General features: G+C 36.8%; 4 protein-coding genes across 5 annotated transcripts; 3 read left to right on the plus strand and 1 right to left on the minus strand.

Annotated features, from left to right (window-relative positions):
* Window positions 1-377: 377 nt before the first annotated feature.
* On the plus strand, window positions 378-3,106 carry LOC119999688. The gene is made up of 6 exons (XM_038847396.1): window positions 378-476; window positions 589-801; window positions 978-1,070; window positions 1,151-1,264; window positions 1,377-1,774; window positions 2,859-3,106. The coding sequence occupies exons 1-5, from the start codon at window positions 459-461 to the stop codon at window positions 1,557-1,559; spliced, it is 621 nt and encodes a 206-aa protein (XP_038703324.1). The 5' UTR covers window positions 378-458; the 3' UTR covers window positions 1,560-1,774; window positions 2,859-3,106.
* Window positions 3,107-9,624: 6,518 nt separating this feature from the next.
* Window positions 9,625-11,580, plus strand: LOC120000865 (probable pectate lyase 5). Its single transcript, XM_038849025.1, has 4 exons — window positions 9,625-9,746; window positions 9,842-10,582; window positions 10,678-10,816; window positions 11,064-11,580. Exons 1-4 carry the CDS (start codon window positions 9,625-9,627, stop codon window positions 11,283-11,285), a joined length of 1,224 nt encoding a protein of 407 aa, XP_038704953.1. The 3' UTR covers window positions 11,286-11,580.
* A 1,615-nt stretch (window positions 11,581-13,195) lies between these two features.
* LOC120000617 (anther-specific protein BCP1-like) lies at window positions 13,196-14,331 on the plus strand. Its single transcript, XM_038848741.1, has 3 exons — window positions 13,196-13,498; window positions 13,872-13,946; window positions 14,272-14,331. Exons 1-3 carry the CDS (start codon window positions 13,196-13,198, stop codon window positions 14,329-14,331), a joined length of 438 nt encoding a protein of 145 aa, XP_038704669.1.
* Window positions 14,332-15,970: 1,639 nt separating this feature from the next.
* LOC120000087 (cleavage and polyadenylation specificity factor subunit 6) lies at window positions 15,971-21,458 on the minus strand. Of its 2 annotated transcripts, XR_005468571.1 has the most exons (4): window positions 21,294-21,457; window positions 21,053-21,132; window positions 18,331-20,398; window positions 15,971-16,603 (listed from the first exon to the last, which is right to left on the minus strand). XR_005468571.1 is itself a non-coding variant. In XM_038847960.1 (3 exons), exon 3 carries the CDS (start codon window positions 20,344-20,346, stop codon window positions 18,403-18,405), a length of 1,944 nt encoding a protein of 647 aa, XP_038703888.1. In that variant the 5' UTR covers window positions 20,347-20,398; window positions 21,053-21,132; window positions 21,294-21,458; the 3' UTR covers window positions 17,962-18,402. The 2 variants fall into 2 exon arrangements, 1 of the variants encoding a protein (XP_038703888.1); XM_038847960.1 differs by lacking the exon at window positions 15,971-16,603 and having other exon boundaries at window positions 17,962-20,398; window positions 21,294-21,458.
* Between the last annotated feature and the right edge of the window lie 327 nt (window positions 21,459-21,785).

The following is a 21,785-nucleotide window of genomic DNA, read 5'->3' on the forward strand; positions in this document are numbered from 1 at the left end:
CAAATCAAAGGGATGCAATTCAAGTGCAAGATGAGACACTATTTCCCCAAACACAACCTGAGTCATTGACTCCTAGTAGTGCTGGTAATTATCAAATATTCTTGATTTGTTTATGTGCTTATTCAAAGTCATTACTTTTTGAACTCCTTATATGTATATCTCAATATGCTAATTACTATAATGGATTAATGATCTTTATAGCTTCCACCTCTAATGATGCCATCAAAAAGATTGTATGAGGCAAATATAAATGTTTGAATTTAGATTTGAAAACCAAAGGTGGAAAATTAGAAATTGTTATGCTTGATGACATTCAAAGAGCTGTCGGAAAAAATTCAAGAGATGTTGTCAATTTTTGTGGTTATATTGTTAGAAGCATGACACCTTTGTTTGTGGAGAAAGAGGGAAAAATGATGGATGCCAAGTGGTAGGACATTGTAGGCACCATAGGGGAACTTATGTGGACCCAAGTGAAGGTAATAATTTGTATCATCTTTAAGTTCATTATATAAATATATTAACTTTAATGTTATAGAGATACAAATATCTCAATGATTTTATTTCCTGTTTCTTTATGTTTGTTATTAGGAGAAGTTTATGGTGGCTGAAGGGAAGCAATACAAATTTCAAGCATTTGTTATAGACACCATGCGACGCTTGTATAGAATTTGGAAGCACAGATTACATGAGACTTATAAAAGGTTTGAAACAGATGAAGAAAGGCTGGAAAATGTTCCTAGTGATGTAAAGAGTGAAGATTGGAAGCTTTTGATCGAGTACTTCAGCTCAGAGAAGTTTCAGGTAATATCTATTTTTTATAGCTTTTGTCTATTCATTTGTGTGTGTTTCTATTATATTTTAAGTAAAATGAGTAAAGTTGTCATGGAATTTAAAAAAAAAAACTGTCTCAACAGCACAGCATGCTTCATGGAATAAAAATACACATATATGCATCACATATGTATCATTGTTTGCAGAAAATTAGCCAAAGAAATGCAGCAAATAGAGCTAAGCTTGTGACTAAACATACTTGTGGTACAAAATCATTCGCCGAAGTTGAGGAGTCAATGGTAACTATGATTTTTTTTCTCTGTTACTTTCTTTAATCATTTTAGCTAGTAAACATTGTAAATGACTTGGGTTGTGGCAGAGAGATCCAATCTCTGGAAAAAAGCCACCACCAGATGAGATTTGGCTTAAACAACATACAAAGAAAAGTAAAGGGGAATTACAGTGGTCTGATCCGATCTCCAAAGAAGTCCATGTACGTGCATTGATATATTTTTATATTACATATGACATGTGAATTTATTTATATATACACTAAGTTTTAGAAATGATTATAAATGATTGTGAAATATGTGATTCATGTGTAGGAAAAACTTCACGATCTTGTCGTTCAACAAGAAGAAACTCCTCCTGAATCTCAACTTACAAATGACGGCAAGTTCTTGGTCAAAAGTCCGGTTATTTTCGAGGTAAAGGTGCTGAACAAGACCACCAACAAAAAGAACAAGATATCTCGAAAACATGCAAGAAGAAGTACAACGGGCTGTTGACTCGGCTAGGGAATCCATGATTGAAAGTTTGTGGGCTGATGTCAGTAACGAACTCAAAGCTGAAATCAGAAAAACTGTGAAAATGGAGCTGAAGAATGATCTTACAGAGCAAATTCAAAGGCAATTTAATGCTATGTTCCAAGCACGAATGGCTGCCTTTTTAGGCTCTTCATCACAATCAGATACTTCAGTGCCAACAAGACCTGCAAACCGTGGTAAGTATTTGAAATCACATCATTTATGTTTCGATTGATTTTAGGTTAATGTTGGAAGAAAATGGTGGGGAATCTTGCCATAAAAATATATATTTATTTGAATGATTGAAGTTGTTTTTATCTAGACATTGAGTTTTGTTGAGGATCATGTTTTCTGAATTTGAGTGTTGATATGTTGAGGATCATGTTTGTGGATACTTTTTTGGAGGGTTATTGTGTTCAATTGTGTTTTCATTACTTCAAGCATTTGCATCTCTTGCTAGCTTTGATCTGATTAGTACATGTGATCAATTCCTCATTTGCTCTGTTGTTGGTTTCTTTTTGTACCTCCTGTTTTACTTTCCAGGAGATCGAAGATCATTCTTATTTGAATGATTGAAGTTCTTTTTGTGCCTCCTGTTTTGCTTTGATATGATCAATGCATGTGATCAATTCCTCATTTGATATGCTCTTCCATTTAATTTTCCTTTTTAAACTTTTTTTTGTTGTAATTCTTCTTTGTATTTAATTTGCCCTTGCATTGCTATGCTTATCTAGGTCTTCTTGGGGAGTGATGCTTATTGAGTTGCATTTATAGATTGCAATAGCAAGTTAAAAGCTTATGTTCTTATCAATGCTCAGTTCATTATGTTCGATTCATATTTTAGGTAATTTATGTTGCCTAAATTTATAAGCGCTCAAGGGGATTTCATTTTGGCAATAAGTTAAAATAGCATAATTGCAATTTCCTTGATTATCATTGACTATTTTATCCTTAATATGGTGGATAGATTCTGTAACTCTTAAGTCGTAATTGTTTTAGTACTGTGCCAGTATTTCAATTAGATTCATAGTTGGTTTTCAAGTTTTTTAATGAGCTCTAGAAGTGAATGGTTGTGTTCTTGAATAATGTTGGGTTATTTTGTGGCAGGTTTAAAAAGATTTAAGTAATTATCTTCATGTTCTCAACTTTATTATCTTCGCAATTGAGAAGTTCATTTTTGGAAAAGAATTACATTATGTCTTTGACGGATGATGGATGTTTCTCGAGTAGATACTCTTTAATTTCACTCCTCTAATAGTTGTCTTGTATTAATTTATGCAGGTTAAAGATTGAGATAGCTAATGAGTTCCAATCAAAACAGATTCAGCTATACATTGGGAGCATATGAGAAGTTGTTTTTTGTTGTATATGTTCTAGCTGCTAAACAATATTCGGGAAGTTGCTTTTTGTTCTATATATGTTTTAGCTTCTTAACAGTACTACTTATGTTCTAACTAGCTATTAGGTTAACTATGACTATAGTTGCTATTGTTTATGACTTATAGATATTAAATATATTTTATGTTTATTTACCACTGATTGATCATTATTAATTTATATACTATTGAGCAATTTTAGAAAATATTGATTAGGATGACTATATACAAATGAATAGTGACCAAATTACTTGTCACTAAAACTATTCAGGGAAAGTGCACAAAATCTTCTGTTACATAACTTTTGTCACAAAATATTTTTGTGTATCGAATCTATTTTTAATTATAGTGACGACCTTAGCTTGTCACGGAACAAATATATAACCAGTGATAACAAATTAGTCGTCACAGAACCTATTATGTGACGACATATACCGTCATTGAAAAAAGAATTTCCTACCTAGCTAATAAATATATTTTTGTTTTAGTTACAATTATAAATTATTTGTGACAAATAAACACGTCACACATAAAACGTTTAACGACGACTTAGGTTTTCACTAAAAGTAGGGAGTTAGTGACAAATTATTGTTGTCATAATTGAAAACATTTTTGTGACGCATTATTTTAAGTCGTCACTTGTCTTTCAGCGACAGAGGTATATGCAACGGAGGTACGTCGTCACCGGGCTCGTCACGGAAACTTTTTTTTGACGAGTTTTTCACGTTCAGTGACAATTTTATTTGTCACAGAAACCCAAATTTCTTTTAGTGAATAAAATTGTTTCAAGGGCAGATTTTCCCACTTTGGGATAGACAAACTACACATGTTGCATTTAATATTTGGGCAGTCAACGTGCCCCATGTGCAGTTTGATTGGTCCAAAATGAGAAAATATGTCCGAGAGACCAAGTTGAAACAATTTTATCATTGGATGACCAAGTTGAAACATTTTAAATAACGATGTGCAAATTGAAACACTGAGTCACTGACTATCTTTCGATGTGAAAAAGTGGTATTAACTCTTTTTTTTTAAATATCGTTGAGAAATATGTTTCTCATCGGAATCAAACTTTGGCCACAAGTATGTCTAACTCAGTCGATTGTCAATCAAACCACCGCTAATCAAACTTTGGCCACACTTATGTTTAACCCAATTGATTGTCAACCGAGTCACCGCTGGTTGGTAATCGGATAATGGTTTGATCATGATACAAGTGATTTAATATAAAATAGAATTAAGTGATGTTTTATCTAAAAATAATGCATAGAAGTGGGGTATTATTATATAGTGGATGCTATGATTGGTAACCATGACCAAGAAACTTCCACGTGGCGGGTAAACCGTCAATCAAACGTGTAGAAGTGGATGGGAGATCCTTTTTTATTTTATGATATTGGTTTTTATCATATCTTGATCAACTGCCACAAGATTGACTAGTCAGAAGATCGGACGGTGCAGTGTTGTGCTGACTCTGAAATTGAGGAGAAACAATTTCACATGGGAGAACGTGACATGTGGCCCCCTATCACTATCAGCGCCTACGTCAGCATCTTGGGACGGATGGTGCGGACTTTCCCATGTGAGAAGTATTTTCAATGTATGAGTTTGGGAGTGTGTTGTAACTGTGTTCAGTTGCAACACACCTCACAGTACCACAGTTTTTTGTGACACGTCAAACAGTTTTTGCGTTCCAACTCACCTCACAGCACCACAACTTTTTACATCACAGCGCCTCACCACACCTCACAGCACTCCCAAACGCTTACAATATATGTTGAATTGTCCTACGTAATCAAATTATGTCAATTATTTTGTTTTAGATTAATGTATAATGTAAATCTTAAGTGATTTTATATTAATATTATTAGTCATCTAATATAACCGTAATTTAGATACGCCAAACGCACCTCACAGTACCGCACCGCACCGCACCACAGTTTTAAAAGTGATGTGCCAAACAGCTTTTTGCTTTCCAAGTCACCTCACAGCACCACAGTTTTATAACTCACAGCACCACACCACACCTCACAGCATTTCAAAAAACGGCGTTGGTTCTCCCACCCCCTTTTTTACTTCGATAGTGCTACATATACATAAGATTTGTATACATAAAAGATACATAATGATGTGGCAGCTGACGGAATATGTTGATGGGCAAATTCAAAATTCAAAAATCAAAAATAAACACTACAAAATCACTTTTCTCTCTCCTCTATCTCTCCTCTCCTCTCTCTCACGCTATTCTCTCTTCTTCTCTCACGGTCAATAACGGACCTCCGTCGTCCGGCCACCGATATGACCGCCGTTGCAGCCAAAAGAAGCGTTCGGGCCCCAGGATCAACGCCCAACCACGACTTGCCATCAACGGTTGTTGATTTTGCCGGAAATCCACCATAAAGCCATGGGTATCCACCGGACAAAAATCACAGATCCGACTAATTTCGATGTCGGTTTGGCAACCCGACACCACCAATGGACTCCCCTACGTGAGGAGCACTTAGCCCAGCCTTTCGTCGATCGAAACGGCCACCGGAATTGGAGACCCACGTCGAAGGTATGCTCCAGTGCGTTATTACACTATACATTTGACAGTGTATTTAGCTTTTTATGTTGATTGAACATCTTATGGATTACTTGTGAAGCTTGATAGTGGGTTATTGCACTGTCATAATGAAAAGTGTAATTATTTTGTTTCATGGCTTGTTTCTTGCCTAGTTTACCAGATACTGTATTTTGTAAATAGTGTATTTAGCATTTAGTGTATTTAGAACATAGTGTATTTAGCATATAGTGTATGTTGTTGGGCTGCTCCTCGTCATGGTGTACTGGATTGGTGATTTCTTGGTTCTACAAAATATTTGATTACACTTTCATTTTAGTAATGCATTTGTTTTATACAAACCCAAAATATTACATACACTGTAAGTTTCCATAATGTAGTTGCATGGAATATGTTAGTTTCTTTGCTTGATGGGTTCGATTGGTTCACTGTCAGTGTGCATAATGTTTTTAACATATGTTCAATGTTGTCTTGTTTGGGTATACTCTGTTTGTATTGCCTAATGTATTTGTTGTGAGTAATTTTAAGTATGGACAAAGCTAGTAAAATTTGTAGTTATGAATATTGATAGAACTATACACTACCAATTAAATAATGTATTTGGCTTGAATGGTTCTGTTTACATACTTGATGGGTTTCAACTGTTATAATGCATTGGTTTGTGTTTTGTGATATTTTATTCACGCTTAATGGAAGTGTATTTAGGTATATAGTATGGTTCGATAGTGTGTGTTCTTCATATTGGTCAAATATTTGATTACACTACTACGCTGTGTAATGTATTTGGTTTAATTATATCCGAGTAATTTTACCTTTCATTTGTTGTTTATAAAATATTACATTATATTTTTGACAATGTATTTGTTTGCCAGTTTATAATGCATTACGAATTACCAATGTATTTAGCACCGCTATTTATTACATAGTCATTTTCCTTATTAAATAAATTGGTTTCACTTTTTTATGGCATTGAGTTATTACACTATAGTATGATAGTGTAATAATGACAGAGTCATCTCATTTTGGTGTTGATATTATATGAGTTATTACATTATCAATCACTATATTTATGTATTTATCAAACAAATGTATGTTTCAATATTGTTTTGTAGTGAAGAGATGGGTTTTCAATCAAGAGGAGGTCAATAACGAAGGATGCGAATGGTGATTACAAACATCTGATATTTACATGCGGGAGGTTGGATAACAAGACGAGGCTTGTTGGTAGACTTTTCATCGATGGGAAGTGGAAGATTACATTGTTTGAAGATATCCACAACCACGATCTAAGTCCTAGTCATTCTAGATTCTTCGTGTGTAATAGGGAAATAACCCCGAGTGTGAAAATGCAACTAGAGATTAATGATATTGTTGGAATTCGATCGAACAAGAGTTACAATTCATTTGTCATTGATGCCAGTGGGCATGATAATTTTACAGTGTATTTGTTTCTCCGTTGTTAATGCATTACGAATTATCAATGTATTTAACCAAGCTAATCATGGCACTGACTTATTACATTACGTTTTGACAGTGTATTTGTTTCCCATTTTTGGCAGGTTCGATTATTATCATGCAGTACCTTATTACATTATGTTTTTGACAGTGTATTTGTTTTTCAGTATTTAATGCATTATGTATTAGCAGTGTATTTTACTACTAATAGAGGAGAGAGAAGCGGGGAAAAAAGTGAGCATTTAGTGTTTTGTGTCAATATATCTACGTGGCATGTCTAGATGACATGCCACATAGATTATGTATATTATATACCTGAAAATTATGTATGTATGTCATTTTGCTTTTTACTTCTCCCACCCCCTATCAATTGTCACTTTTGTTGAAGTGAATGGTGTCTAATCACAACCCAATTTATTGGCCCCACATATATACAGTTGTCACCTTTATGTGAAAGGAGGAGGATCTGTTGGTTTTTTTTTTCTTTTTGTCTTCTGACATTTGCTTTTAGGTTTCTAGTGAAATGACCATTTAGGGTCAAAACAAATTTATTTATTCCATTTATTCAAACTCCAACAATTGCAGTAATTAATTAATTATCTTCTTTATTCTTTTTTTTTCTTTGAAAACTATCAACTTCAATATATATCTTAAATGAATATTTTTTAATATTATTTTTTTGAAAAAATTTTAAAAAAATATTTTGTCTAATTATTGTATCCTACCAATAGGATACTTATGTATCCTATACCGATAGGATACTTATGTATCCTACTGGTAGGATAGTCATATCATCATCAAAATGTGTCAAATTTAAGGTCAAATCTACTTCTCTAGGCTTGACAATTTCATAATTCTTGTGACAAGCAAACTTTGAGAGATACCATATGTGAAATCACAATCATTTTAGAGAGACTAAAGTTTGACGAAACAAATTTATGTGGGTCCCATGAGTCAAGTACAAATGGTACATCAGCATTTAAGTTAGTGTGACATCTCAATGAAAAGTAGACAAGTATTCAGAGTTAGTTTGCCACATAGGCTTGGAGTAATAGATTGAGAAATATTTAGAATTGGATGTTAGGGCAACTGCAATAGTGCCCTATTTGCTGGGCCAACAAAAATGTTGGTCCGGTCCCACCTCTATTACATAAAAAGTCAAGCCAATCACGTCTCCCAATACAGCCACATCAGCAAAACACAAATTTCTATATATTATCACTTTCCACCCAACATAAAGGCTAACAACATTCATAAACAGTATCATTCATAAACAACATCATTCCTAAACAGTATCATTCCTAAACAGCATCATTCATAAATAGTATCATTCATAAACAGTAAACTAATAATTCAACAACCAAGGACAGGTGGCCCATTCTAATTGGCTTTTGAAAAAATTACTTCACGCTTGAGCTCTCAAGTTTTTCTAAAATTTCCATTATACACCATTATTTATCAAGTATGCAAAAAGATCCCATTGTGAGTGGTAATACCTAGTTATTGCCACCACCTAGTTATTACTACTTACTAGTTATCATCACTAATAACTAGTTATTACCACTAGTTATACTAGTTATTACCACTACTTACTAGTTATTATCGCTAATAACTAGTTATTAGATGTATAACTATTTATTACGATTCTATTCTAATGTGATAATAACAGCATGATATTATCACACATTAGAATAAAAATTTCAAAAATAAGAGAATTTTTTTTATTAATTTCCCAATATTAGATATTATTCAATGGGCACTAAACCACACATATATCAATCTTTTGATTATTATAATTAATCAAAAATTAATCATTTCTTAATTATTATACAGGTTTTAGTAATAAATTTATTACGTTTTGGTGATTGTACAATTTAATCAATCTGTGATGGGACTATCTAATTTATTGTTGTTTCACTTCCCAATAAAGCTTTTGAAAGAAAAATATTGAAGAAATTAAAAAAAATAAAAAAAAGCGGACACAATCCTATTGTGTCTTTTCATTAGGGAGTGCAAATAGCAAAAATGGGGGGTTTCAATAGCATAACCAAAAAATGAAGTAAGTTTTACAGGCCAATAAATAAGATGGGAAGAAAATAAATATTTATAATCCTCTTAGTATATGTATGCAAGATCCTAAATATAGATACCAGTAAGAAGTGGCTCGATTGACAATCGATTGGGTTGAATATATGTGTGCTCAGGGTTCAATTTCAATAAAAAACATATTTTTATGTTATATTTAAAAAAAAATCATAAATATAGGTATGGTGAGTTCTGATTTTTGGATGACTTTCAAACCTAACCACTTGGGAAATGTTGGAAAGTGTCGGTGCTAATAAAAAAAAAATTGGGACACGTTTGACTTTCATGGGTCAAAAATAGGAACAATATAAAATTCCATTCTCTTTTCTATTTTTAGAATTTTCAGAGCCACATATGTGAAAGAAAAAAAGAAGCTAGATTAACGGCCTAAAAACTAACATTAGTGGGCCCCATCAGCCCAAGTTCCATGTGGCCTGTGGGCCCATCTAAAAAAATTGTTTAATTTAATCAAACAAAGCCGCAACTTTTACTCCTATATAAACCCATAATCACAAACTCTCACAATCATATCCATAATATATTCATCTCCTCGACCTTAACAATTCCAATGGCACTTCCATTAATGTCTCTTCTAACACTGCTCTTTGCTTCTCTTCTTCTTCTTGCTCCCAGCTCCATCTCCTCCTCGCCACTTCAAGATCCTGAATTAGTGGTTGAAGAAGTGCACAAGTAAGCTCCACATCAAGTCACACACATGCATATACTGATATACATACACTACATTTTTTAATTGATTGACAATTTTGTATATTTTTTGATGATAGGAGCATCAATACATCGAGGAGGGAATTGGGTTTTCTTTCATGTGGGACGGGCAATCCGATCGACGACTGTTGGCGGTGCGACCCGAATTGGGAGAGCAACCGGAAACGGTTGGCGGATTGTGCAATCGGGTTTGGTAAGCGAGCGATTGGAGGCCGTGACGGGAAGATTTATGTGGTGACGGATCCGAGTGACAATGATCCGGTGAACCCAAGACCAGGTACGCTCAGATACGGTGTCATACAAGATGAGCCACTGTGGATCACTTTCGCAAATGACATGGTGATCAAGTTAAAAGAGGAGTTGATCATGAATTCGTTCAAGACAATCGACGGTCGAGGAGCGAACGTACACATAGCTGGTGGGCCCTGTATTACGATTCAGTATGTGACTAATATTATAATACATGGGATTAATATCCATGATTGTAAGAGAGGAGGGAATGCTTATGTGAGGGACTCTCCAAGTCATTATGGGTGGAGGACTGTATCGGACGGTGATGGTGTGTCCATCTTTGGTGGAAGTTATGTTTGGATTGATCATTGCTCTTTGTCAAACTGTGACGACGGTCTGATTGATGCAATCCATGGATCAACGGCTATAACCATCTCTAACAATTACATGACACATCATAATAAGGTAATGTTGTTGGGTCATAGTGATAGTTATAAGCAAGATAAGGGTATGCAAGTCACAATTGCTTTTAATCATTTTGGAGAAGGACTTGTTCAAAGAATGCCCAGGTAAAATTAAATTTCAATGTTTTTTATTGATGACCCATTTGAAATTGGCCTATTTTGTGTCTGATTTTAATGTTTGTTTTTGATTTACTTTGCAGATGCAGACATGGGTACTTTCATGTGGTGAACAATGACTACACACAATGGCAAATGTATGCTATTGGTGGTAGTGCTGCTCCTACAATCAATAGCCAAGGCAATAGATTTTATGCTCCCAATGACATAGTAAGCAAGGAGGTAAGTAAGTTGTGCTCAGTCAGAATATGAAAATGATAAAAATCCCAACGGTTAATATTTTAATTATCCCAGCCGTTGATGAAATCTTGTGCATACAACTTAGCAATTATCCCAGCCGTTGATAAAATTTTATACGTACAACTCAGCAATTGAGATAACTGGAATATCATCTGTTGGGATCCTATCGTAACCTGGTCAGAATATGCACTATTTTTGGGCTCTCAATTGTCTGAATTGGATGTTTCAGGTGACAAAACATGAGGATGCACCCATGAGTGCATGGAGTAAATGGAATTGGAGGTCTTCAGGGGACTTGTTTTTGAATGGTGCATTCTTCACGCCATCAGGTGCAGGAGCTTCGACTAGTTACGCCAAGGCATCGAGCCTTAGTGCGAGACCGTCTTCGCTTGTGGGTTCAATCACAGCTGGTGCTGGTTCGCTGCTTTGCAGGAAGGGCAAGAGTTGCTGATTAAGAGACCAAAATGTTGGTTAAAAATAATAAATTCCAAGTGTAATTACAAGGGAATTAGGATTTAATTCACCTTCATGTACACTATATCTGTCTTCCCCCCCCCCCCCCTCTTTTCTCCTTGACTTTGCAAATGTAATATTGTAATTGATATTTACAACGGTAGAGAGCCTGTTTCTGGTAAACCCATCTTTACATGCTTAAAAGAAATCTTATTGATGGGTTGAAAAGAAACAAGAGCAGTTTGAAAATTAAGTTGGATGTTCAATACTTCAATCTGATGAGGCTTCATTTCTTCCTCTCTCTTCACATGGGTAGTGTACAATCTGTGTAGGACTGGCTTTAAAAAATGCCTTTGGTACTGAAGTTAGGGGTCCATTTTTGGGATGTACAATAAATCTCTCTACATGTTTTGTCTGACAGATGTGTCAACAATAAAAATACTAACGATCCCAACGTTTTTTTGTCCCAACTATCATGGGCGTACATTATCCATATGAAATCGTGGTCTCACATTCTCCACATTATTTGTTCATTTCAGTATTTAAGATAGTTGTGACAAAAAAACATTGGAATCCGAGACGAGACAGTTGCATGAACAAACATGACCCCTGTTTGAGCATTCGCCAGTCGCAGACAACCAATCACCTTCATTACTAAAGCTCGTGTTTCTGACAAATCCAGTTGTAGTAAACGAATCTACCACCAATCAATAATCGTGACTGCAAAACAAGGTCTCCACTGCCCTATCCTGCTTATAAATCAAATGTGTGATAAGCACAAATGTGTGAACTGTAAAGTCGATCGGCAGAAACAATAATTGAATAGCAGAAACATTCCATGTGACAAATAAGGGGGAAACATTCCATGTGACAAATAAGGGGTTACTAATTACATACTACTGCAAGCCTGTAAACACATATTGGTTATATATATAGCTGGTTTACATACAAATGGAGAGTGATCAAGTTCTTCAATTGGATTCAAAGATCCTTATATATGTGGCTCGTCATCTAAGATAGAACAAGTGCAGGTCAATCCTTAGGTTGACTGATGGAAAACTCAACCCACCAGCATGATATTGTAGGTCCTAGGTCATCTCAGTCTAAGAACCACTTTAAAACGCATCATGCTAATTAAGGAAGAGTTTATCCATATAAAATACTTCACAAACCCTCACCCAAGCGATGTGGGACGAAGGCTCTGTCACATGAATTCACATCATTGACCCTGCAGATTGCGGCTGGAGCAAATAATGAGGGCAAGAAACGTGGGAAACAAATGGCCTGAATGCATGTGATGTTAACAGTTAAAAACAGATGAAACAAATGTCATACCTTTGGTGGGCCTTGGGCCGCTTTGATAAGAAGATAATTTGGGGGTAGCCCGTGTACGGGTCAAATTGGGCTAGACATCTGCACATAAACTATGGGTTTTGAACCCATTAGGCCATTAGCCAAGGCCCAAGAGAATTGACTGGAGTTAGTCATAGGTTCATAGCTGAGGGAAAATGAACATTTTTTATTAAAATACCATTGAAAAATTTGTTTGTCACTAGAATTGAAACTTTGAAGATATATATGCCTAATTTGAGTGGATTATCAACCAAAACAAAATAGAGGAGCCAAAATTAGTATGAAAAAACCATATTCCCATGAACACATATTCCACCTCTCCAAAAATAAACCTCCATCCTCCCTATCCATGGCAATCCTCACTCTCCGCCCGCATTTCGCTCTGATTTCAGAATTCCCCCGATCACCAAATCACTATATAATACCCACCCAACCCTCTCCAGTCTCCACCTCCTCCATCATTCGCATTCTGCAGTGTTTCTCTAATCCAATCCAAGTTAGAGAAACACACTTGCCTCCTCAGTAATTCAATCAACAAAAACAAACCAAAAAAAAATGGCTCGCCAAATCGTCGTTCTGGCACTCGTCCTTTTCGCAGTCATTGGGTACGCTTCGGCTGCTGACGAGGCACCCAAACAGTCTCCCAGCGGTGCCGATGGCGGCGCTGCATTGGCGCCGGTGTCTGGAAATGATGACAGCATTGGGAACACCGATGATGATGCAAGTGCGCCTTCTGGAAATGGTGGTGATGATGAGGTTGTTGCTGGGCCTGTTGGGAGCGAGACTGGGCTTGGCCCATCTGGTGAGACATCGAAGACTGGTGATGCCACCGGACTTAAGGTCTCCGCCGTTGCTGGAGTAGCTGGCGTCGCCGGCTTCTTCTTCTTCTAAATAAAATAAAATGTTTGAATTTACTTTCAAATTTTATTTGATAAAAAAAAATGGTATCATGTAAGGATTAAAACATTTTGATTAGTGTTTTGTAATTTTTCTTTTTTACTTGAGAATAAATTGGATTTCCAATATTTGCATTGAATAATAAAATAAATTCATCAAACGATCATATTAGTTAAAGCCAGCATTTCCAATTAACAAAATTAGTTTGTATAGAGATTATAGTGAGCAATAATTAATTTGACTTTGTTAATTAATTAATTTTGTTAGTCTTATTCATTTTGCAAACCAAACAAGAATGTTATTCTCAATTAATTAACCGTTTACTAAGAATTAGCTAGCTACTAATTTAACTGTTGAGAGAAAATCTGCAATCTTTGCAGATTGCGAGTATGATTTCTATCTTGAACTCGTAGAAATTCAATGGTCGAAATTACAATCTTCTTTTTTTTATCATTGGGTGCACTATTTGATAGTCGGAACTCTAAAACCGGATTGGGGTAGGTTGCTATTGTAAAATAATAGCAGCATATCATTTTCCTTACTTTTGATATCAATAATTCCCAAAAAAAATCAAAATTTTGAATCTAATATTGTATTTTTGTTGAACAAAAAAATCGAATTAGTAAAAGTAAATGTGTGGGAAACATTAATGGTTCTAATCCTGCATGCAAATTGTGTAACATATTTTTTTTAACTCTTTAAAACATTAATCAAAGTAGGTCTTGATATTGCAGATTAAGGAAATCATGCATATCAGTAAGACTATTAAAGGAACCACAATGGTTGCATTTTAATGGCCTATGAATGGTATAATTGATGTCCCTTTAAATGGGTCATAGAAAAAAAATGGTCTCCAATGGACGTTGACTCCAAACATGAGTCTCAATTAAACCACACTCACAAATATACCAAAAATAAATACCGAACCTCACCTCTATTATGTCAAAAGTCAAACCAGCAAATTTATGATGTTATATCAATACATGTAACATTTCATTCTCATTTCCTGTCATCTCAGCAGAACACATCTCCCAAACACCATTACATTTGCTTTGCACATAAGAAGATCATCATGAAAAGGAAAGCCCTCCCTGTGTCTGCTTTGTTCTTGATTGTTCTGCTTGTAGCATCAGGTAATTAGTCAAAGATTGTTTCAATTTTAACACTTAAAAACACCAAAATTGGAGTCTTAGTCCCTGCTTATCATCATCTATTTGAATGTTTGAATGCAGAGAGTGAGAAGATCATGGCAGATTACAATTTGATTACGTGCATCCGGCCTGAACCGCTCGCCGGAGGACAATGCAAAGAAGAGGAGTGCAATTATGGTTGCGAGACTAAACATGGAGAAGGCTCTCATGGATTTTGCTATGGCTCCCGGGCACCAAATGCTACTTGTGTGTGTCGTTACCCTTGTTAATCATATCGCTTTCCATGGATGTGCTTCGGAGTTTGCAAATTTGTAATGAATATGATTTTTAGGATATTTATGTTGAAACAGACTCTTCTATCATTGCGCATGTATGTCACATCAAAGTTCTATTAGCTATCAACTTTTGGACATATCACGAATGCCATTAAGAAGGCTACTCTTTCTTTGGGTTTTATGCATGGACGTTACGTCAAAGTTCTCCTAGCTATCAACTTTTGGACATATCACAAATGCCGTTAAGAAGGTCATTCTTTCTTAAAGTTTTCTGACTTTTACCCATGTACCCTATCAGTGCAACAAAGTTTCTCACATTCTTGCTAGGAATTCCAAAAGTTTTGAATTTACATAATGCACATCTTACTACACATCTACATGAACCCAGATATTCAATTTTGGTGGATCACACCAGCCATATGATCACTTTTCAAAAAACCCAGAAAAATGTCATGTAATAGGTGTTGATCTTTGGGTCTTCCTCTCTTGTTTCTAAGTACCTCCCTTTGTCCTACCTGCACCAATACAAATCCAATCCATAGTAGAAACAAAGGATTACCCAAGTTCACAAAGGATTAGAGCATAATTACAGCCATCTTGAGCCTGATGTAAAATTCATGCCCAAAAACATGAAAAAGGGGGATACATTCATCAAATCCTAATGATACAAACCATAAAAGGTACACAATGTAATCTCATCAGGAACAACTCTACATATGGAACCTTATGTAGAACCACCATCCAGGACTCAACTCTAAAATACACTAATCCCAAAAATACATGAGCTCATCGCCGAACGGTAATCTCATCAAGAACTACTGTACATAAAGAATGGCTTCCCAAAGCTGTTAGCTAAAAAGAATAAGAACAGAAAATACACAAGGCGGGCATGATCAGGCATTCAAATTGAGGGAAACAAATCGAACACAAATGCAGCCTCGCAATTACAAGCCCAATACAGCATAAATCCCCAAATCATAATATCTAAGCTGAGACCAACCTCAAAATGCACACGAAAAAGATGGAACAATACTTTTGAAACAACTTATCCTATACAGGCCTTTCGAGCTTACAGATTACAATAACTAATTACAGTTCGAACAGCGACTCCACATTACACTGTTCCAGTAGCTCTACCTCATCTCTGACTCCTCTAAGTTCTTTCTAACAAAACTCAAATGTTACAACATTAGCATGTATGAACTAGTATTGGCCCTCAGAATCAGTACATCACTTTTTACAAGCTCATTGACGAGCAAAGACTTGTCAAATAAACAATAAAAGAGGCCAATACATGCTGTAAACCTAACACATTTCTACTCAAAACTTTACAAAACACAACCTGGAGACATACATACAAGAGCAAAAATAGGGTGCATATACCAAAAACTAGTCACCCTTTCCATGTTTTACAACCGCACGACTCCATCCTTCCTAGACATATTCTGGTTGACTAATAATTTACAGACTCTTAAGTAGGGCATCGAAAATATGGAAGGCAATATAGTCAATGCTTCTTTTGCACACTTGGTTGAGCAATGCCATGGTCGGAGAATTCCAAGGCAACCCATCTAACTCTTCCTCAATGCAACCAAAATAGGCCGAGTCAACCATGAAAAGAAAAACAGCGCACTCCACTCCTGGATATAATATGACAAGAGACGTTAAAAAAAATTAATTTACCAACGATGCCAACTAATTTCTACTTCAAATCACTTGTTAAAACTGACAGTGCACTGGAAAGAGCTATGTCATATTCTAGAACATATTGAACCAGGTAATTCCAATTTTTTTCCTTCATCCCATCACATAGTCCTTTGGTCATTACATTTCTAGGAGAGACGGACATCAGCAGTCACGTTAAATGCAAAACTTCAGAGCAAGCTAAAATTTGGAAAATAACATTATTTATTCACAGCCGGATTTTAAAATAAATGTCAGAAATCATAAGAGGATATCTTAAGAAACTTGACTTTTAGGCACCATGCCTTCGCTCAACACTCCAACCTACTGTCTTTTGGCCTTTTTCGTGTCCTTATAACTCCATCAACTTGACTCCCATTGCAAAATTGTTATTTCAAACTTCTTCAATTTCACATTAAAGAAAATACGCACCACAAGCTGGACAGCTCTAGAAAAACAAATATAAAGACCGTAGAATTTTAAACGCAGGGGAGAGTAAAATATGCATGAAATATCACCGAAGGAACAATTACTCCGTGTTACCACTACAAAGACCTTAAACCATTGCCATCACCATCGACTTCAATCATCCTAAGCAAATATAAGAAACTCACACTTTTCACTCTCTCCACACAAAATCCAAATGCTGCACATTGAAGATACGCTACGCAATAACCTTTCAAACCTGTAAACACGAGTATGCAACCTATTGCCATGAGATATGCAAGGAAAAACTGATCAAGCAATTTTTCTTAGGGTGCTTGTCGTTTTAACTTGGAAAAAACATTGTGACTTTGCTAGAACAAAAGATTCCAAAAGGCATTCCTAAAGAGTTACGAGAAAACTTTAAGTCGTAAGCCAAGGTAAACCAAACAAGTATTTTATTTTTCCTCAAGAATTGAGCTGAAACAGATACAGCTCTTAGGAAGAAAACAAAATTATATAACCAACAAATCCACCCAACAGAAATCTGGACCAATTTCGGAAATCTGTTTAGTTCATTCCATTCTACCCAAGTCTATACTTTCCATAGGATTCTAAATCTAAATCGATTAACTATACAACTGAATAGAAGATACATTTTGAACATAACAAGAAGCTGGGGAAAAAAAAAAACCAAACAACGAGACTTCTCAGGTGTATGATACAACTTGCACATACTTAGCTGATTGCACATACTTAGCTGAATATAAAACGAACAAGGAAGACAACTTTTCCCACAACAGAAAGACAGAAGAAACAAAAACCAGCAAAGGATAGAGACAAAGGTCAATCATTTTAACACAAAACTAAACAAGAAGAAACAACACGTTCGATTTGAATTTTCATGAATGAACAATGGATTTAAACTTTTTTGAGTTATATGCATCCGCTGATGCTAAAGCTATTACGTAATCAGCAAGCCTAGAAGTTGATCCAAACAAGAACATAGAAAAGAATTTTCTAGTGCATCGAGATTTTAAGCCAAAATGCCGTCACAAGGACAAATACCGATGCTATTAGATATTCAGCTACAGAATACTAAAGTCAAACGCACAGAAGGTCCACATTGATATACCACTTAATCTTACTAAATTGTTTTCGAGCACACAAATATTAAGCACAAATTTAATGTCTGCAGAATCTAGTACGAAAAAAGTGGGGGAATCTGTTGTTCCCTTATGGCCAGAAAAGTAGAACTTACTTCTTCCCTGAAGAAGTGACACTCCTGCAAAGTTATATAAAAAGGAAAGAGAGGATTGACAGCAAGGCTGCTTCACTCTGACGGCATGCGTCTCCTCTTCCCATAATCCACATCCCTTGATCGAGACCTATAATTTTCTTCTGGCATTGCACGAGACCTGCTTCGAGGTCTAGAAGACGACTGCCCTCTGTCCCAGTCATCCTTGTAACCAGAGTCACGTTCTCTTTGCCGATGGTCACGATAATTATCTTTTTCTTCCCTATGCCGATGCTCCCTTTCGGGCCTATCCCAGTCCTGTTCCCTCTCATCTCGCTGCCTCTTATCAGTATTCCCTGACCAGTCACGGTCAGAACCTCGATCCTTTTCCCGAGAAGCAGCACTTGACCTGACTCCCTTTTCATGATTCGCCTCTCCATAGCCATATTCAGAAGCACCATCATCACCACCATAACTTGACTCCCCTGTTCTTCCACCGTGCTCTTCTCCTCCCCAAGCGCCCATGCTAGAATCAGCCCACATTCCTGCATGATGCCCCTCCATACTTGATGAACCCATCATTCCCATCCCATTAGGTGTCATTCCCCGGGCAAAAAAGGCTGGGTTTACATGAGGAGCCACCCCAGCTAGTCCCATTGCATTAACAGCAGGAAATGAAGGAAGCATGCCAGGAAAGCCAGGGCCAGCAAACCCTCCATAACCACCACGACCCATATAAGTTGGATCGAATCCAGCTCCCATCATACCTTGAGGATGCATCATACCACCAGCAGGACCCCCAAATGCAGGGCCTGCAAGGCCTTGTCCATAGCCTCCACCACCAGCTGGACCTCCAATTCCAGGCCCGCCCATGTTCTTTGCACCCATGCCTTCTCTTCCCCTCATATGACCTCCACCCCCTGGACCTCTGTTTAGCATTCCCCGCCCACCCCGTCCCCAAGAGCCCCTTCCATAGTTCCTTCCTCCATCTCCACCTTGATAATTCATATTATTACCTCTCCCCATACCATCATTCATGGGCCTCCTTCCCTGAGGCTGAGGCTGAGACTCGGGTTGGTTTTTGCTATAAGAGACTCCCATCTGCTTCAGTGTTTGTGGAGAAGCAAAGGCAACAACACAAGCTCGCCCATTAAAAAGATAACCATTCATTCCTTCTTTGCAAGCAGATGCAGCAGTAGGGTCATAGAAGTCAACTTGACAGTATCCCTTGGATTTACCACTAGCTCTCTCATCAAAGAACTTAATCTCCTTGACTCTTCCATACTGAGATAAAACACTCTCTAGCTCTGCATCAGTTGTCCACCAATGTAATTCACCAACATAAAGCATTGTCAAGCCATTATCTACAGATGGGCGGATTTCATTTTCATTAATACGATTCACATTTGCATTCATGCCAGTTTGATTAGTTGGAATCTGTGCAACACCTTGTGGAACACCAGAGTTAGGATTCAGTGAAGGTACAGGGTTATTGGGCATCCTCCCAGGCATACCAGCAATGTCAGCCCCAATATTCGAGGGCACAGATGTTGAACCCTGAAACCCAACATTTCGGACTTGAGTATCACGAGCGATCTCCATAACCTGCCCTTTTTGTGATACAGAAGACCCATCTGGGTAGCCAGCAGATCCCAATCCCTGCCCTTTAATAGACAGTTGGACTCCCTGCTCAAGAAAACGTGTCCCAGTGTTAGAATACTGCCCTCCAACTGTAACCCCAGAATTACTTAACCCATGTGTGCTCCCAGCCTCAACCTTTGGATCAGGAGCATCAAATTTCTGAGCTTGGAATCCTCCATTTCCCACATTAGCAGGAGGTGGAGCCTCAGATCGGTGCATCTGGAGGAAGCCCTCTCCAACATTAACATCATTGTATAGGTCATCATACTCATCATCTTCCCCCATCATTTCTTCATCTGCAAGTGCTGATATTGCTCCAGCCCCCTGATATTGCATCTTCTGATTAACTCCATACTCTTCATCCCCATAATCTATTTGCTCTTCAGCTGTTGGGTCCATTTAGAATCAAATCAAAATAGAAATAAATGCCTCCCCCACTGCCTCTCTCCACCTGCATGAGCCGGGGAATGGCACATTTATAATTTTAATCTTATACTTAATTTAATAACATCTTACACATAAACACGCTTCCTTCAAAAAAAAGAGAGAGAGAACAAAATTACTAATGAAATATAGCAATTCAAATAATTCAGGCAACATAAACTCGTAATTATCACCCAAAAAAAAGCAAACAATCAAAAACAAGATATATTGAACCTTTAAATCACTGATTTTGATGTTCTAAACATCAAGACAATAAAAGAACATAGATATTCAGCACCTGCAAGAAGAGCAAAGTCAGATCTTGCTGCAGATGCCAGAGCATCAAAACCAGAGCATAAAAGTTCCCACTTCCCAAGACAGAGCATACATATGACATCAGTAACCAAAAATCTAGTACAAAGCTAGTACAATAACAATAACTATAAAACAATCCGGATCACTCTTTGAAGAAAATTAGTAGAATCCTAGTAATTATATCAAATCTCAAAAACCATGTACTTCTTCACACTCTTGTGCCAAGGTGATACCCATGCCATTAAGCAAGCTAAAAGCACGCAATTCCTCCAGTATCTATCGGGCCAAAACCACGGGAACCAGGACAGATACTTAGACACACATATCATGAAAGAACAAAAAGACAACTTAAATCTCCGACACCCACCTGCGGAAATCACAAGACTAGCTAAATCTAGCTACGGTAACCACAAGACTAGCTGAATCTAGCAGCCATATCGCATAATCCTGAGGAAAAAAAAACAAAAACGGAGGTCAAATAGAAGAAGCCCATTTCACAAAATACACAAAATAAAGGGAAAAAGAGAATCACATGCAACAACTAAAAACACTGGAAATAAATAGCAAATCCAACCGATTTGAGCATCGTTGAGAATAGGGCTTCTTACTGTTTGTTTTCTCTATGGGTCTTAGAATCAGCTAACACGGGGGGTCAGACAAAACCCGCAGGCTTTCCCTTTCTGGGTTTCTCTCTTCTTCGTCTTCTCTCAAGCATCCACTAATCAGCTTTCGTTCTATTTTCGTACACGTGTGGATAAAATTTTGCCGAACTTCTTCGTCATCTAATTAACTCATGATTTCTAGTATTAAATATTATATACGATAATAAAGTCTTCTTTAAAAAAAATTAAAGTAAGTAATAGCTGATCAAAGCATAGGGCTGGGCCGATAAAAACGCAAAGCCCATAGTGTTGGGCTGGGCTCGATTGTTTGGACCAACCTCGACTTTTACGTATTCATTTTTAAAGTGTAGTGCATTTGAAAAGTAACATATGCATGCTTAGGGATGGCAAAAAAAACCGATCCGAGCACTATCCGTAGGGTATCCGATCCGTTTAAAACCCAAAAACCGATCTTATAGGTTTTGAAAACGGTTTTGG

The sequence above is a fragment of the Tripterygium wilfordii genome, chromosome 6 (assembly GCF_013401445.1).
Source record: "Tripterygium wilfordii isolate XIE 37 chromosome 6, ASM1340144v1, whole genome shotgun sequence".
In the NCBI taxonomy this organism is placed as follows: Eukaryota; Viridiplantae; Streptophyta; class Magnoliopsida; order Celastrales; family Celastraceae; genus Tripterygium; species Tripterygium wilfordii.